General features: G+C 38.8%; 1 protein-coding gene across 4 annotated transcripts in view; it reads right to left on the reverse strand.

Moving 5' to 3' along the window:
• Positions 1–16385, reverse strand: part of LOC138385292 (glycine N-acyltransferase-like) — a 28489-nt gene extending 12104 nt beyond the window's left edge. For 2 of the 4 annotated variants that reach the window (XM_069471438.1, XM_069471441.1), the window contains exons 1-2: positions 15389–15406; positions 12943–12993 (exon numbers count right to left, since the gene is read on the reverse strand). In XM_069471438.1, coding sequence (XP_069327539.1) covers positions 12943–12993; positions 15389–15391 — 54 coding nt within the window. In that variant the 5' untranslated portion in view covers positions 15392–15406. Of the gene's footprint in view, positions 1–12942; positions 12994–15388; positions 15451–16110 lie in introns of those variants that run through there. The other 2 variants (XM_069471440.1, XM_069471439.1) reach the window with 2 other exon arrangements.
• Between the last annotated feature and the right edge of the window lie 1544 nt (positions 16386–17929).

Below are 17929 nucleotides of genomic sequence, written 5' to 3' on the forward strand. Positions count from 1 at the left end.
GTGGGCATTGCACTCATTATGTATGTATACACCCACCCCATCCTCCCGCCTCCCACCTGCCTGACACCCAATGCATGTTATTCCTATATGTGCACTTAGGTGTTGATCACTTGAAACCAATTTGATGGTGAGTACATGTGGTGCTTATTTTTCCATTCCTGGGATACTTCACTTAGTAGAATGGGTTCCAGCTCCATCCAGGATAATACAAGAGATGCTATATCACCATTGTTTTTTGTGGCTGAATAGTACTCCATGGTATACATATACCACATTTTATTAATCCACTCATGTATTGATGGGCACTTGGGTTGTTTCCACATCTTTGCAATTGTGAATTGTTCTGTTATAAACATTCAAGTACAGATGTCTTTTTTTTATAGAATGTCTTTTGTTCTTTTGGGTAGATACCCAGTAATGGGATTGCTGGATCAAATGGTAGATCTACTTGGATCTCTTTGAGGTATCTCCATATTGCTTTCCACAGAAGTTGCACTAATTTGCAGTACCACCAGCAGTGTAGGAGTGTTCCTATTTCTCCGCATACATGCCAACATTTATTGTTCTGGGACTTTTTGATAAAGGCCATTCTCACTGGGGATAAGTGGTATCTCATTGTGGTTTTGATTTGCATTTCCCTGATGATTAGAGTTGTTGAGCATTTTTTCATATGTTTGTTGGTCATTGTTCTGTCTTCTTTTGAAAAATTTCTGTTCATGTCCTTTGCCCACTTTTTGATAGGGTTGTTTGATTTTTTTTCTTGCTGATTTTCCTGAGTTCTCAATAGATTCTAGTTATCAGCCCTTTATCGAATATGTAGTATGTGAATATTTTCTCCCATTCTGTAGGTTGTCTTTTTGCTCTCATGATAGTTTCTTTGGCTGTTCAGAAGCTTTTTAATTTGATCAGATCCCATATATTTATTTTTATTGTTGCTGTGATTACCTTTGGGATCTTCTTCATAAATTCTTTGCCTATGCGAATGTCTTGAAGTATACTTCCAATGTTTTGCTCTAGAATTCTTATAGTTTCAGGACTTAGGTTTAAGTCTGTTATCCACTGTGATTTGATTTTTGTGAGAGGTGAAATGTGGGGATCCTGTTTCAGTCGTCTACATGTGGCTATCCAGTTTTCCCAGCACCACTTAATGAATAAGGATTCTTTTCCCCAGTGTATGTTTCTGACTGCTTTGTCAAAGATTAGATTGCTATATGAGGATGGTTTTATATCTGGATTCTCAATTCTGTTCCCTTGGTCTGTGTCCCTGTTCTTGACGGGGCTTACCTAAAAATGATACAAGCCATATGTGACAAACCCATGGCCAACTTCATACTGAATGGGGAAAAATTGAAAGCATTCCTGCTTAGAACTGGAACTAGAGAAAGTTGCCCTCTCTCACCGCTCCTATCCAACATAGTGCTGGAAGTCCTAGCTAGAGCAATCTGACAAGAGAAGGAAATCAAGGGCATCCAAATGGGGACAGAAGAAGTCAAACTATCTCTCTTTGTTTATGATATGATCTTATACCTAGAAAATCCTAAAGATTCTTCCATGAGACTACTGCAATTGATAAACAAATTCAGCAAAGTCTAAGGTTACAAAGTCAATGTACAAAAATCTGTAGCATTCCTATATGCCAACAACAAACTGAGAACCAAACCAAAGACTCAATACCCTTCACAACAGCAACAAAGAAAATAAAGTACTTAGGAATATATTTAACTAAGGAGGTAAAAGACCTCTACAGGGAGAACTATGAAACACTGAGGAAGGAAATAGCAGAGGACGTAAACAGGTGTAAAACCACACCATGCTCGTGGCTTGGCAGAAAATAGCAGAGGACGTAAACAGGTGGAAAACCACACCATGCTCGTGGCTTGGCAGGATCAACATTTTTAAAATGTCTATACTGCCGCAAGTGATCTACAGATTCAATGCAATACCTATTAAAATACCAACATCATTCTTCACAGATATAGAAAAAAGTTTTACACTTTGTGTGGAACCAGAGAAGACCCCGTATAGCAAAAGTAATCCTGGGCAAAAAGAACAAAATGGGAGGCATCAATTTATTAGACTTCAAACTATACTACGAGGCTATAGTAACTAAAACCAGGCTGCCTCTTATCCCTATGCAGGCTCTGTGGCACAGCAGAGGTGGCTCTGCTCCTCTCTGTCACCTTACTCAAGAGGCCAGAGAACTGTTCAGAGACTCCGGTCAGGGCTGCCACTTACATGCATGCCATTGGGGAGCCTGAAGATGGAAATGTATAAATTCCTGGACACATACAACCTTCTAAAATCGAACCAGGAAGAAATAGAAATCCTAAACAGACCAATAACAAGTAATGAGATTGAATAAGTAATGAAAAAATCTCCAAACAAAAACAAACCCAAGACCAGATGGATTTACTGCCAAATTCTAGTAGACTTCCAAGGAAGAACTGGTTCTGATCCTACCAAAACTGACCCAAAAATTTGAGGAGGGAAAAATCCTTAGTAACTCATTTTACAAGCCAGTATCACTCTGATACAAAATTCAGCCAAGGGCACAACAAAAAAAGAATACTACAGACCACTATCCCAGATGAACATAGCTGTTAACATCCTCAACAAAGTATTAAACCTAGCAAACCAAATCTAATAGCACATCATAAAAGTAATACACCACAATCAAGTGGCTTTACTCTAGGATGTAAAGATAGTTCAACATACACCAATCAATAAACATGATACACCCCATTAACAGAATTAAAAGCAAAAACCATATGATCATCTCAATAGATGCAGGAAAAGCATTTGATAAAATTCAGCATTCCTTCATAATAAAAATCCTCAACAAACTAGGCATAGAAAAAATATGCCTTAGAATAATAAAAGCCATATATGACAAACCCACAGCTTAACATCATACTGAATGAGAAAAAATTGAAAGCATTTTCCCTAAGAACTGGAACAAGACAAGCATGCCCACTTTCACCACTTGTATTCAACACAGTACTGTAAATTTTAGCCATAGAAGTCAGCTAAGAGGAAGAGATAAAAGGCAAATTGGAATAGTGGAAGTCAAATTATATATATGTAGATGTATGTGTGTGTATATATATGTGTGTGTGTGTATATATATGTATATATATATATCCACATTTGTCTCTGGAAGGAGGTTAAACATATTCCCACCAGCCAGCAGAGGCTATGGCTTATTGCTCAAGAGAATGAACTTGGAGTCCCCTATCCTGGGTCCAGTCTTGGATTCTCACCCTTGCCATGTTGGATAAGCTATTGAGAGAGAGCAGGAAAGAGAGGAGAAAAGGGTGAGAATCGGTGAGAGCAAACCTATGAACACAGTGACCTTATGGTTCAGGGGTTGGGGAATGCAGTAATGGATGTTAGCATGGACCTCATGACAGTTGTGAACATGACACTTCAGCAGATACCAGCATAGAAATATGCCAGTGAATAGAGATCAAAAAGGTAGTGTTCAGTTTAATGTTTTCCATCATGAGTAGATGATGAACAAGGACTATACGAGTATCTTTCCCTTCATCTGCCCACCCCACATGAACTATTGATGTTAGACCACGGAGAAGGGAAGGAAAATAAAATCTCTCTAGGTTGACTGAGTTAAACTGAATTTATTCTGTTTTGGCCATGAGTGGAGATTTGATATAGAAATTCAGTACAGTTTGGGCAAAATATAGAGGTTGCCTTTTAAACACATTTGTGTCTAGGGCCTGTTAAAGTGTATTTATACTATAATATCCATTGCAAAATCTGAAAATATGTGCAAAATATTCTTTCTTATTGCCATGGCCGAATAAATTTAAAATTCCTTTTATTTTCTGCTGAACTCAGAATATCGTGATCAGAACATAGTGAAGCAGCCACTATAAGTTGAATCAACCAGAATGGACACTTGAAATAAAATGTATTTAATATGTAAGTTAGAATAAGGGATGGACATTTTCTCAACTAGGCCCCCAGTAAATAAGTAATGGTGAATTCTAGGTTATACCTCCATTAGAAGCACCTGACACAAATATCCTAGATTTGATTAGGGGGAAATGTATAGGGGAAAATGTAAATAAATTTAAAATTCATTTAAAGAACACAGAGAAAGTTAAATCACAAAATTCTACAATCACTTCTATAGATTGAAGAAAACCTTTTAGACTGGGGAATTTTGAAAAGTAGCCATTCATCATAAAACTATCTCAGGCAAGTGTCCACAGAGTGTCCCAACTGATGTAACCTCCAAGAAAACTTCACTGTTTCCCTGGGAGGTTGTCTGTACCTTAAGGGTTGACATGTGATGGCAGCTAAATATTAAGTAATATTGATTAATATTAGTAGGTTCTACTATGATGTGTGACTTTAGTTTTATGTTAGTTGATTCAAAGCCATTTTGTTTTGTTAGTAAAGAACAGGGCCAGTTGTGTCATTAATTTATTTCTAATGACTGTAAATAAAACCATTTGAGCTACAAAGAAAAGGGTGCTAATATTTTCTCCTTCATACTGAAGGAAGGAAATAAGAAAATCTGCTAGGGAATGAGGAAGTGGAATGTATTTATCTAAAATGTGTGCATTTTTAAGGAATGTTTTATAAAAAATTACAAATCTACAAATGATTGTCCTCTAAATAGATACACAGTCACACCCACACACACTCACACACACACAGAGAGACATACACACTAGATTGTACTTGTATTCCTCTGGAATGGACCATTTCCCTTTGGAGGCTACAGAAAAATGCAAGCAAGGATCTGAACCTATCATTAGAACTGCTCTTACATAGTTTTGAAAGTAGGCATTCATGTGTGTGTTTCATTTCATTCTGAAATTTCTAATTAATTGTACTATGTTAAGGGATATACAGACAGCAAGCCCCCAAATAGCATCATGTGCACAAAGTTCAGAGCAACTGAGAAATTTAAATCAAACTAGAAATCGAACTGCTACTGACTTCAAAGAAGACTCGTGATGGTTAACCTCTCGCCTGGCAAACGTTCTTTTAGGGTGAACAAATTAAACATTAATATATAGTCACAGAGAACTTTGGAGGTGAACTGTGGGCAAACGTCAAAAGTTTTTATAGAATGCTCCTTGGAAAGAAGTAAGGAAATAATTTCTGAGTCAGCACAGAGCTAAAGGCAGTGTTTGGACTCTGGCATACCCATGGTCACGTCGTAGCATTGCAGCTCACTGTCTGTGAGACAGTGAGCAGACCACTTAACTGAGGCTCCATTTTCTCATCAATGACATGGACACAACAGAAAATATCTTGTAGCGTGGTAATGCAAATTAAATGAGAGAAGACATGAAACAGTGCCTGGCCGAACATAGGTGCTACATAAATGTTGGTCTGTTTCCCTCTACTTTCACAGCAAGTTTCTCTTCTTTACTCCCCGCAGAATTTTCCATTGTCACTTTTATGGATGCAGGGAGGCTCTTCCTCATGGCTTCCTCCAGCGTCTGCAGCATCTTGGCACCTTGCAGTAGGAACATCGTGGAGGATACCTTAGCCTAGAGAGCTAACCAAGCAACATCAGGAGTGAGCAGAGCTGGAGGAGATTCAGAAACAAGAGTAGCAAGTTCGTATTAATGGCCAGGTTTTTCCTCAGTGTCTCTTACATGAAGTCCTCACCAACTCCAAGGAGAAATGAGAGTGGAAAAATACACAGAGATTTTTTTCTGAAATTTTCAGTTCTGTCTCTTACCTTTCCATGAATTCCAGCCACTAGTTCCACTTTAGATTAACAAGCACGTTTTAAAATATATGTATTATCTCTAGAGTTTTAGTTACTACCAGTGATTCTCCTGACTCTTTCAGTAACAAGCTGTGTGATGTTTGGAAAATTATTCAGTCTCTTTGTGCGTTGGTTTCCTCAAATGTAGCTGGGGTAATAGCACTATCTAACACCTGGAATTTTTGTGCGGATTGAATGAGTGAATACATGCAATGTGCTTGCTAGTGTCAGTCATATAGTAAACACTGAACATTTGTTATTTATTTTATTACGACTACCACTCCTTTTTTCCTCCTCTTCCTTCTCCCTACTTGAGCTAAAGTGCCGTATATTGCATGATGTTTTGATGTAGCAATTTTCATGTAGAGCATTCTCACATGGTCTAAATATAGTCAATTAACCATTTAAGAATTATTACTACCAAGTCATATTCAAAGCTTGTACTCTCACCCTGTCACAGAGTCACATTCTTTTTGAGTCTAATTCCATCTCTAAGACTCATTCTTGGATCTGTGATACATATTGTAGAAATTAGTAGGTAATTTACAATAGCATTTTTACATATTTGACTCACTGCATCAAAATGGGATTATCTAAATATTCCATAACCTCCCAACTACATGGAAAGAGGAAGAAAAAAGGCTGTGTCTCTGTGTTCTAGTTTTTAACTGACATCCGGAGGGCAGCCAAGTGACTTCTAAGTGAGGCACTAAGGAAGTGCTTTGCAAGCGTGTTGCATTAAAAGGGGCCCTGTGTGAGATGTCACCCTCCAGGCCAGAACTAGGTAACCTTGTGATTTTGGAAGAGTAGGGGAAAACTGTTGCTTTCAGCCAAGATAGGATCATATAACTTGGGTTTACTTTCCCACCTGAAACAACAATAATTTTCATATGTTGGACATCAGACCATGCAGAACTATGATCCCTGAGAAGAGGAAACTAAAAGATGTGAGTCCCAGAATTGTATCAGCTTATTGTTTGAAGCAGCTTTCAGGTTGCAGCTCAGGGACATGGAACTCAACCAGCACCCAGGGCCTCTCACTGAAGTGAGCATATAGAGGTTGGAGTTTGGAGAGGCCAAGGTGGAGCTTCAGAGAGATATAAACTGGGGCAGAGGAGAGGGAGAGAGTGAGAGAGGAATTTTTTCCCCCTCGAGATCTTAAGAAAAGAGCAGTCCCCTAGAACATTTGGCTAATTAATGATCTGAATATGCATCAAAAGAAACTACCTTCGTACCTTATCCCAGGGGAAGAATCACTGGAAAAGAGTACATAAGACTGAGAATAGTTTATGTTCCCACAGGTTGGAGTGGAAAGCTCTCCCAACACAGGGCATCTGATAAGATGTTCAGGTTTAGCCGAGGGTTAAATCAAGCCTGTCTGCTCTAGATCCACCCTTACACTGGTTAAAAGCAAGCCATGAAATGATCTGACTGATTCCAGTAACTAACTGTTCATCAGAACAAAATACAACACTAAAAGTAAGTACAATGAAATCTGTCAACTAAGGATGTGTAATTCACATCATCCACTAGCCAATAAAATAGGTTAGACATGTAAGAAAGCCCAGAAAATTTGATGCATAACCAGGAGAAAAAAATTGGTAAAATAAACCCAGAGCACATGCTTTCAAACCTCTGGTCACTGCATTTTCCCTGTTGCAACAGGTATTCTCCCCATATTACAATAGTCCTTTCCCCCATCCCCTTGCAGTAATCCTTGCAAAAATGATTCCTCCTTATGCAAAAAAAAGAAAAAAAAGAAAATCCCAAAATAAATAGACCTAGAGACATTAGAACCAGCAGACAAGTATATTAAATAGCTATAATCATTTTTCACCATTTGCACCATGTTTAATATAGAGAAACATTTGCTAATGATGAGGAGGAAATGTGGAAGATATAAAACAAATAAGAAGAAGCTTATACAAATGAAAGATACAACATCTGAAATAAAAATACATGGGATGTGATTAGCAGTGGACTAGACACTACAGGAAAAAAATATCAATGAAGTTATAGACATAGAAATTGAAACTATCCATAATGATACATACAGGAAGGGAGGAAATCAGAGAATTCATTATTGTTAAGATGTCACTTTTCCCAAAATTGAACAATAGATTCAAATCACTCACAAAACACCCCATGTTTTATTTATAGAAGTGATGAACTAATTATAAAATTGACATGATTTTAAGGCTTACTATGAAGCTACTGTAATCATGATAGAGTGGTATTAACATAAGGATAGACAAATAGATGAATGGAATAGAATAAAAAGCCCAGGAATAGCCTAAATATTTGTGGTCGATTGATTCTTTATGAAGAAAAAAGATGTCCAGGCAATTCAGTGGGGATAGAATAACAGTCTTTTCAACAAATGGTGCTGATTTTTATTTTTAGACAGTCAAGATGACTTCTTGATAGACTCAAGTGGTTATAAATTGCTGATGTTAGAAGTTAGTGAAATGGTCAGCCTTGCCAAAATAACAGGAAAATGCCTAATCCCACAATTTCCCATCAGTAGTGGTTAAAGATCAATCCTATGAGTTGTCTCATTAACAGTCACTCTGGGCAAATGACATGAATAGAAACTTCTCGAAAGAAGATATAAGAATGGCTAACAAACATTTGAAAAAATGCTCAACATCCCTAATCATCAGAGAAATGCAAATCAAAACCACAATGAGATATCACTTAACTCCAATGAGAATGGCCTTTATCAAAAAAACCCAAAACAACACATGTTGGCGTGGGTGTGGAGAGACAGGAACACTAATACACTGCTGGTGGGACTGCAAACTAGTGCAACCCCTGTGGAAAGCATTATGGAGGTATCTTAAACAGATTCAAGTAGACCTGCCATTTGACCCAGCAATCCCATTACTGGGCATATACCCAAAGGAAAAAAGGTCATTCTTTAACAAAGACACATGTACCCGAATGTTTATAGCAGCACAATTCACAATAGCAAAGATGTGGAAACAACCCAAATGCCCATCAATACATGATTGGATTAGTAAGCTGTGGTATATGTATACCATGGAATATTACTCAGCTATAAGGAATGATGAAGATACGACATCTCTGTGGTTCTCCTGGAGAGAGTTGGAACCCATTATATTAAGTGAAGTATCCCAAGAATGGAAAAACAAGCATCACATGTACTCACCAGAAAATTGGTTTCCCTGATCATCACCTAAATACAAATCTGGGAACGACACCAATTGGATATCAGACTGAGGTGGGGGGTGGGGGAGGGGATGGGGGTATGCCTACACAATGAGTGCATTGCTCACCGTTTGGGGAGTGGTAACACTTGAAGGTGCTGACTCGGGAAGGGGGGGGTGGGGAAGGGAGGGATATATACCTCATGATGGGTGCAATGTGCACGACCTGGGGAACAGACACGCCTGTAGCTCTGACTTGGGGGGAAAGGCGGTACAGGAGCAACATATGTAACCTGCAATTCTGTATCCCCCATAACAAGATGAAATAAAAAAAAATAAATAAATTAAAAAAAAAAAAAAACTATTGATGGTTTCTCACTGTACTATAATTGGAATAAAATGCAAACTCTTTGCCATATTTAACAGTAAAAAAAAAAAAAACAGTCACTCTGCAGCAGTTCTGTTTTGCTCAACTTCTGAAAAGAGCTGAATGAACAGAAAAGAGGTATAAATCTCTCTCTTTCAAAATTGTTTTTTGAGAATCTGCTTTTTACAGCCTAAAGAGTTCCTGAGTGAAGAGCAGGGTGTGAGCTCTGACCCTCAACCGTATTTCAAGTACAGAGTCACATCTTCTGTGATAATCTCTTCTCCAAGGAATGTCAGGAGAGCCAACTCTTGGACTGACATCCTGGCAGTTTTTGTTATCTACCTGCCACCAACAAGAAAGAAAGGAGCGGACGCAGCAGTTTCTCAACTGTACCCTGCCATTTTTACAACCCCCTTTAAAAAGCCACAATAGCTGGTTTTCCAGGCCAATTCTTTCTTCCTTGTTCCACCTCCATGCTGGTCCTTTTCCCTTCCCCCAGAGAAAAGTAAATAAACCTTTTCTTTCTATCCTAATCTTTCTCTGTAGAAATCTTTCCCAAAACCCATGTGCACCCACATCTCTACCCTAACAGAAGAAAGGCATTGTTTTCTGTGCTTATCTGCCCTTAATGCTGCTTTCTGCTCTCCAAATCATTCATCTAACATAGTTTCCTATGCCATGTTGTGTCTTTTATGAATGTGAGAAAGAAAAATAAAGGCAGCCCTTAAAACATAACACTTTCACGGAAGAGCCCCATTAGGCAAGGTCACACTGCAGCCAGAATGGAATGAGACAAAAACAAACAAACAAACAACAACAACAAAAAACCCAAGACCTCTCCATAATCCCATTAGACCACAGACAAAAACAAAAAGACTATCTTATCCTCTTATCCAAAAAATTGGCCAGGCATCCCTCTCCCCAGTGGCTACTACTTCCTTACCACTGCTCTTTCCCATTTGCTTCAAGAATAAAAGTATTAAATAGAATCGTCCAACTTTCTGACAGCAACCAAGCCAGAGCAAAACCATGCTTCCTTGCATCCTTCCCCAAATCACCTAGATCGAGTTCCTCCTACCACACTCTTCCTGAGCTACACTAAATTCCTCCAAGGTGTGCTTTCTGTCTCATTGCAACAAACAATAAAACCAACTTTGTCAGATTACAGGTGGGCTCCAGGCAGTCTTTGTCTAGAGGTTATCCACACGCTTAATTGTTTAGCTATGAGGCCTCGCTTTCTACTGTCTTCTTCTCTGTTAGTTTTGACTTCCTGGATATCAGGGTCCTCTCCTTTTCAGCATAACCCCTCAGGACCACTGTTTTTGGTGGATGATCAAGAAAGATTTGAATGATCAGAAATGAAAGCTGTATTAGTTTACGTCTATGGAAAAAAATGTCCTACTTCCAAAGATTTAGTACATTTTTGGATCCTGCTGCTTTAACATGTTGGGCAATGTGTGAACTGGTGGATGGTCTGGATTTTTTCACGTGTGTCCCCTATCCTCTTACCAGGACTTTGTTGAGCATTCAAAAAAGAAAACAAAACAAAAAAAAAAGGAAGAGGTGGTTAACTTTCATTTGCATCTCCTTTGTTATGTGAGGAGAGACCTGGCCAGAGCATAAAGGTTGTAATATGCTTTGACCATAGCTGCTGAGCTTAAGATTAATTTAGGAGATGTAAATGGAATCTTTTTTTACCATCTGACTCTCATCTACCTTCCTAGCCTCTTCTGTTGCTACCCTCAACACCTAAGACCACGGGACATTTCTTCAACACAGTGTCTGCTTTAGCACCTCTGGCCTTTCTGCAGTTTATTCCCAGTTTAAATTTTCTATTTCTGCTCTGCCTTCTAAGTTCAGCTTCCATTCATACCTCAAAGTCCAGCTTAAGGACTTGTCATCCCTAGTGACCCCATCTGCTGTCTCTTACTTCAAGCTGAATAAATCACTCCCTTTTCTATGCTCTCATAAGTGTTTATGCATATCTCAATTACAGAACTTGTCACATTGGGTTATAGTTCTATTCTTTTTTTAATTGACAAATAAATACTGTGTATATTTATGGTGTACAACATGATGTTTTAAAATTGAGGTACATATCTCCAGACCGGCTTTGGCGGAGTCTTGAGTGCGACCCCCAATGCTAGTTCTCCAGGGGTGGGTGGTGACCATCTTTGGGGTTCCCAGCCTGGAGACACTGCTCCTGGCAGTTTCAGGCAACACTCCTCTCCTAGCCCAGGTACTTTCATGCCAGGTGCCACAGAACCCGACCTTGGAGGTGGGGTGGATGGCAGAAAGTCGCTTCCTCTGTGCCTCAGGTGTGAATCTGAGGGACCTTAAAGCCAGCTTAGGTCATCTAATAAGAACATAATTCCAGGCTTGCTCTCTGGGTCCAGGTGGCCACCAGCATTGGGGTTCAAGGACAGGGAAGGAAAACCTGGCCAGAGGCCTCAGCAATTGCACCAATTGACCTCTCCCATCAGGCGCAGCCCTCCATGTGTGGTGAAAGAGCCCTGAATAACATATTGTTGGCTCCCCCTAGCAGCAGGCCAAGCAACCACAGAAGCACACACACTGGGACTTGTGCATACCAGCTGTGATCTATCTTGCTCCTACCCCCATCTTAAAGGAGAATAAGGGTGAAATCGACCCTGGGGAGTGGCAAGGCCCCTTCCAAAGATCAGGGCATTCAAATACCCCATCTGAGGGACCAGAGCCTGCCACAGAGACATCAAATTACTCGATAACTGGCTCCTCCTTGCAAACTACAATCAACAACAGAGAGAGTAACACAACAGCTTCACACAGTGCCTTCCATCTCAAGCTATTGGAGGTCAGTGGAGTCATATCCACAAGGGAAATCCACCAGCTTGGAGTTTAAGCTGGGGGACCAAACTCACTAGACTCCATTGGCAAGAGGTGAAGACGACAAGTCAGAGGTAACCCAACTTGATAAAATACCCCTGGGGCAATACAGGACCAGCATGCCTCTCCTCAGCATTGTCAAGGAATGACTCCTGGGGACTTGGAGATAAGGCCATAAACCAGTACTAGCACCCCCAGTTCTTGACCAAGAAGCCCGATGAGAAAGAATCAGCAAAAGAACACAGGAAACATGAAAGATCAGAGAGAAAACCCACCCCCTAAAAGAAATCATTAGATCCTCAACAATGGATACCAATTTAAATGAAATGATTAAAATGACAGAGGAAGAATTCTGAATACGGATTTTAAGAAAACTCAAAGCAATTAAAGAGAAAATAGAAACCCAACACACAGAAGTCACAAGAACAATACAGGAAATGAATTAAAAATTCTCTAAAAAAATTGAAATATTATGAAAGAACCAAAAAAAAAAAAATACTGGAAATGAAAGTGGCATTAAAGGAACTACAAAACACAGTGGAAAGCCTTAAGAATAGAATGGATAATGCACAGGAAAGAACCTAAGAGCTTGAAGATACTGTCTATGTCCTAAACAAATCAGGTGAAGAAAAAGAACAGAAAAGCAAGAGACATGAACAAAACATATAAGAAATATGGGATTATATAAAGAAAACAAACATAAGAATTATAGGCATCTCTGAGAGAAAAGAAGAAAATACACAAGGGCTTGAAAATTTATTTTTTTTGAATAATGGAGGGAAACTTACCTGTCCTGGCCACAAATCTAGATATCCAGGTACAAGAAGCACGCAGAACTCCTGGAAAACTCAATGTGAAAAGGCAATCACCATATAACATAGTTATTAGGCTGGTGAAAGTAAACATGAAAGGGGTGATCCTTTGAGCACTAAGAAAATAACAGCAGATAACCTACAAAGGAAAACCTATCAGACTAACTGTAGACCTCTCAACTGAAACCTTACGAGCCAGAAGGAACTGGGGACAAATCCTCAATCTTCTAAAAGAGAATAATGGCCAACCTGGAATTTTTTATCAGGCAAAATTAAGATTATTATACAAGGGAGAAATAAAGACTGTCCCAGACAAGCAATCACTGATGGAATTTGTGAAGACCAGACCTGCCTTGCAGGAAGTACTCACCACTGCATTATACACTGAACAGCACGATAGACACCCACCAATGTAAAATCATTCAAGAGTTAAGTCCAGATCCCTGACTCCACAACGGCTCGAGAGATAAAACAATAAGAATTTATTCAACAGTATGAACAGAAATCTACAACAGCTATCAATTCTCTCAATAAATGTGAATGGCTTGAATTATCCACTGAAGAGACATAGACAGGCTGAATAGTTGAAAAAAAACACAAGCAAACTGTCTGCTGTCTCCATGAAGTGCATCTTACCCACAAAGATGCTTTCAGACTCAAGGTGAAGGGTTGGAAGACAAACTTCCAGGCAAATGGAAACCAAAAGAAAGTGGGGATAGCTATTCTTATATCAGATAACATAAACTTTAAAAGAGCAAAAATGAAGAAAAATAAGGTCACTATACAGTGGTGGAGGGAAAAATCCAACAAGAAGACTTACCAATTCTTAACATATATGCACCGAACACAGGGGTACCTAGATATGTAAACCAAACCCTGTTTGATCTAAATAATATGATAAACAGTAATGCCACAGTAGCTGGGGATTTTAGCACCCCACTGACTGAACTGGACAGATCCTCCAAGCAGAAAATAAGCAAAGAAACAATGGACTTAAATAGAGCTCTAGAACAAATGGATCTAACAGATTTCTACAGAACATTCCACCAAAATAAAACTGAATATACATTCTTCTAATAACCTCATGGAACTTTCTCTAAAATTGATCACATCATAGGCCACAAATCATAATTAAAAAATAGAAGTTATACCATGTATCTTCTCAGACCACAGTGGAATAAAAATAGAGCTCAATTCCAACAGAAACACTCACCACTTCACAAAGTCATGTAAATTAAGCAATCTATTGCTGAATGACTATTGGGCAAGGAAGAAATCCAGATGGAAATCAGAAGATTCTTCAAACTAAATGATAATGGGGACACAAGATTTCAAAATCTGTGGGATACAACAAAAGCATTCCTGAGAGGAAAACTAATAGTATTAAATGCTCACCTCCAAAAGACAGAAAGTTCACAGATTGTATAGCCAAAGCAATCTTAAGCAAAAAGAACAAACTGGGAGGTATCAGTCTACCAGACTTCAAACTTTACTACAAGGCTATAGTAATGAAAATAGCTTATTACTGGCTCAAGAACAGAGATATAGACCTTTGGAACAGTACTGAGAACGCAGATATGAAAACATACGCATATTGTCATCTAATCTTTGACAAAGCAGACAAAAATATACACTGTGGAAAAGAAAATGTTGGGAAGTCTCTTTTAGACATCAGCCTATGCAGAGAATTTATGAAGAAGACCCTCAAAGCAATGACAGCAGCAACAAAAATAAATTAATGGGACCTGATAAAATTAAAAACTTTTGCATACCCAAGGAAACTATCATTAAATCAATAAGAAAAAAATCAAACAACCCCATGAAAAATGGGCAAAGGACATGAACAGAAACTTTTCAAAAGAAGACAGAATAATGGCCAGCAAACATATAAAAAAATGCTCAACATCTCTAATCATTAAGGAAATGCAAATCAAAACAACAAGATATCACCTAACTCCAGTGAGGATGGCCTCTATCAAAAAGTACCAAAATAGCAAATGATGGCATGGATATGGAGAAATAGGAACACTCTTACACTGCTGCTGGGACTGCAGATTAGTACAAGCCCTGTGGAAAATAATTTGGAAATACCTCCAGGAGATAAAAATACAAATACCATTTGATCCAGCAATCCCACTACTAGGCATCTACCAAAAGGAAAAATACATTCTATAATAAAAACATCTGCACTCATATGTTTATGGCAGCAGAGTTCACAATTGCAAAGATGTAGAAGCAACCCAAATGTCCATAACACATGAGTGGATTAATAAAATGTTGTCTATGTATACCATGGAATATTACTCAAGTACAAAAAACCATGGTGACTTAGCACCTCTTATGTTATCCTGGATAGAGCAGGAGCTCATCTTTCAAAGTGAAGTATGACAAGAATGGAAAAACAAGCACCTCATGTACTCACCATCAAATTGGTACTGGTCAACACTGAGCTGCTCACATGGTAGTAATATTCATCAGGTGCCAGTCAGGTGCCGGGGGATCATGGGGGTGGGTAATCTCACAACCAATGGGTGTGGAGCACACTTTATGGGGGAAGCTCTGGCTTGGGTGAGACATAGGGATTATATGTAACCCAAATGTTTGTACCCACAAAGTATTCTGAAATTAAAATAAAAATTGTAAAAGATAAAATAAAATTGAGTTACATTTTCCCAGATTGTGAATTCCTCTGAGGCAGGAAGCTCATTTATTCTTGACCAACTGCCCTTTAGACTGCACGTACCAGATATATATAGTTGAAGTCACTCCTTTTCCTGAGCATATTTGCCTGTGTGTTCTGAGTGCAACATAATGTGTGCATTTTGAGTTGACTCATGTAAGTGGAGTGGGTTTCACAAGCACTTATTTTTTTAAAAAAACACATTTTTATTGTGTACATTTAAGGTATAAAAATTATGTTATGGGGTACATAGAGACAGGAAAAGGCTACTACAGTGAAGCAAATTAACATCTCCATCATCTTACATAGTTTCCCGTTTTTTTATGGCAAGAGTAGCTAAAATCCACTGATTTACCATGAATACCATACGGAATACAATTTTATCACCTATAGTTCTCATGTTGTGCATTAGATCTCTAGAATTGTTCCTCGTATATGTATGCTACTTTGAGATGTGTCCTCACCTGAAAAATTTTCTTCACACCAATCTCTGTTGATGTCCCTAGGAACAAATGATGGATGGCAGCCTCCAGGAGATGAAATGTCCTCCTGATGCAGTCAGTACAGCAGGGTCTTGTAGAGTCAGTTTTGGTGTGTCTCCTCCAGATATTGTTGAGCTTAGGCTTGTAATATGGTCCTTGTCCTATGTTGGCAAAAAATTCTGGTTGTCACCTCCAGTGGACTCCACCCCTTCCCCTCACAGTGGCATGTTGAAGCAGTTGGCTTTGTAAAGTTGGGAGGCTGGCAATGTGCATACTGAACTTCTCTTCTACCCTGCTATTTCCATACTGCCCTTTGCCCCACATGTCCTGGAAATTATTGTACAAACTAAGGTTGTGTGAAACCAACAGACCAAATACTGGAAGAAGGGTCAGGTTATGAAGGCAATCCCCTCTTCCTTCCCTTCCCATTCTCAAGCACCCTCAAGAGAAGCAAATTGGAGAGAAAGATGTGGATGAGGTCTGAGTTGCAGAATTCAATCTCTTTTCTTCTGTATATGGAGAAGAGAAAATTACTTGCATGTAGGGATGGAAGTTGTTAGGATCATTCTTTTTAAAAATAAGCTGTGTCCTCTCCCCCTGCTCATTTTGTGGCTTCAGTGAAACATCTGAACAATGATTCAATCTGGGCACTTCCTAGTCTCACTTTTACAGAGAAGGAAATTAAGTTTAGCATGGCTGAATTAGCTAGGCATTAAGCCCAGAGCCTTTTCACTCCAAAGTCTCCATCACTCCACATTACACTTGGTCTACCAGCTTCAGAAAAGAAAGGTAGTTTTATTCAAATGATATTTTCAGTCTCAATTCCACTGTGCAAAACATCTAAGAAGAGTTGGATCATATTTCTATTATTTTGTGAATAACTTTTGCATCTAGGTTTGTGAGGATTATTGGTCCATATATTTCTTTTCTTTATCTGGTTTTGGTGTAATAATTATGATGGACACAAAATGTAAATTGGGGAAGTGTTTACTCTATTTTCTTTTTCTTTTTTTTTTTTTTTGAGACAGAGTCTCACTTTGTTGCCAGGGCTAGAGTGAGTGCCATGGTGTCAGCCTAGCTCACAGCAACCTCAAACTCCTGGGCTCAAGCGATCCTACTGCCTCAGCCTCCCGAGTAGCTGGGACTACAGGCACGCGCCACCATGCCCAGCTAATTTTTTCTATATATATTTTAGTTGTCCATATAATTTCTTTCTATTTTTAGTAGAGATGGGGTCTCGCTCTTGCTCAGGCTGGTCTCGAACTCCTGACCTTGAGCGATCCACCTGCCTCGGCCTCCCAGAGTGCTAGGATTACAGGCGTGAGCCACTGAGCCCGGCCTACTCTATTTTCTTAAAAAGCTTGTTCAGAATTAATATATTGTTAATTATTAATATTATTTCTTCACAAATATTTGTTGATGTCAAGGTGATGTAATCTGTGATTAGGAAATGTTTATTTCTTTGTGGTGAAATTCAAATATACTCTTTTATGGTATATTTTTAAGGTATACAACTTGATTTTTTGATATACAGAATTTAGTAGTTAGTATAGTCAAGCAAATTAACATTTTACTGAAACTTGGCACTTATCCACAAGGCTGAATCAGAAGAACAAGGACAAGTGGTTTTGGGAGAAGAAAAGAGAAGTCTTATTACTTTGCTGGCAAAGGAGGAAAAATAGTAGACATTCTTCTCTCAAAATTCAAATTTCCTGAACATAAACAGAAATACAGAACTTTTAAAGCTAGGGCCCCTCAGTTCTAGGCTATCATGGTTAACTATTCTAATCATCCCATCTCT

Source organism: Eulemur rufifrons, chromosome 6, assembly GCF_041146395.1.
Source record: "Eulemur rufifrons isolate Redbay chromosome 6, OSU_ERuf_1, whole genome shotgun sequence".
Classification (NCBI taxonomy): domain Eukaryota; kingdom Metazoa; phylum Chordata; class Mammalia; order Primates; family Lemuridae; genus Eulemur; species Eulemur rufifrons.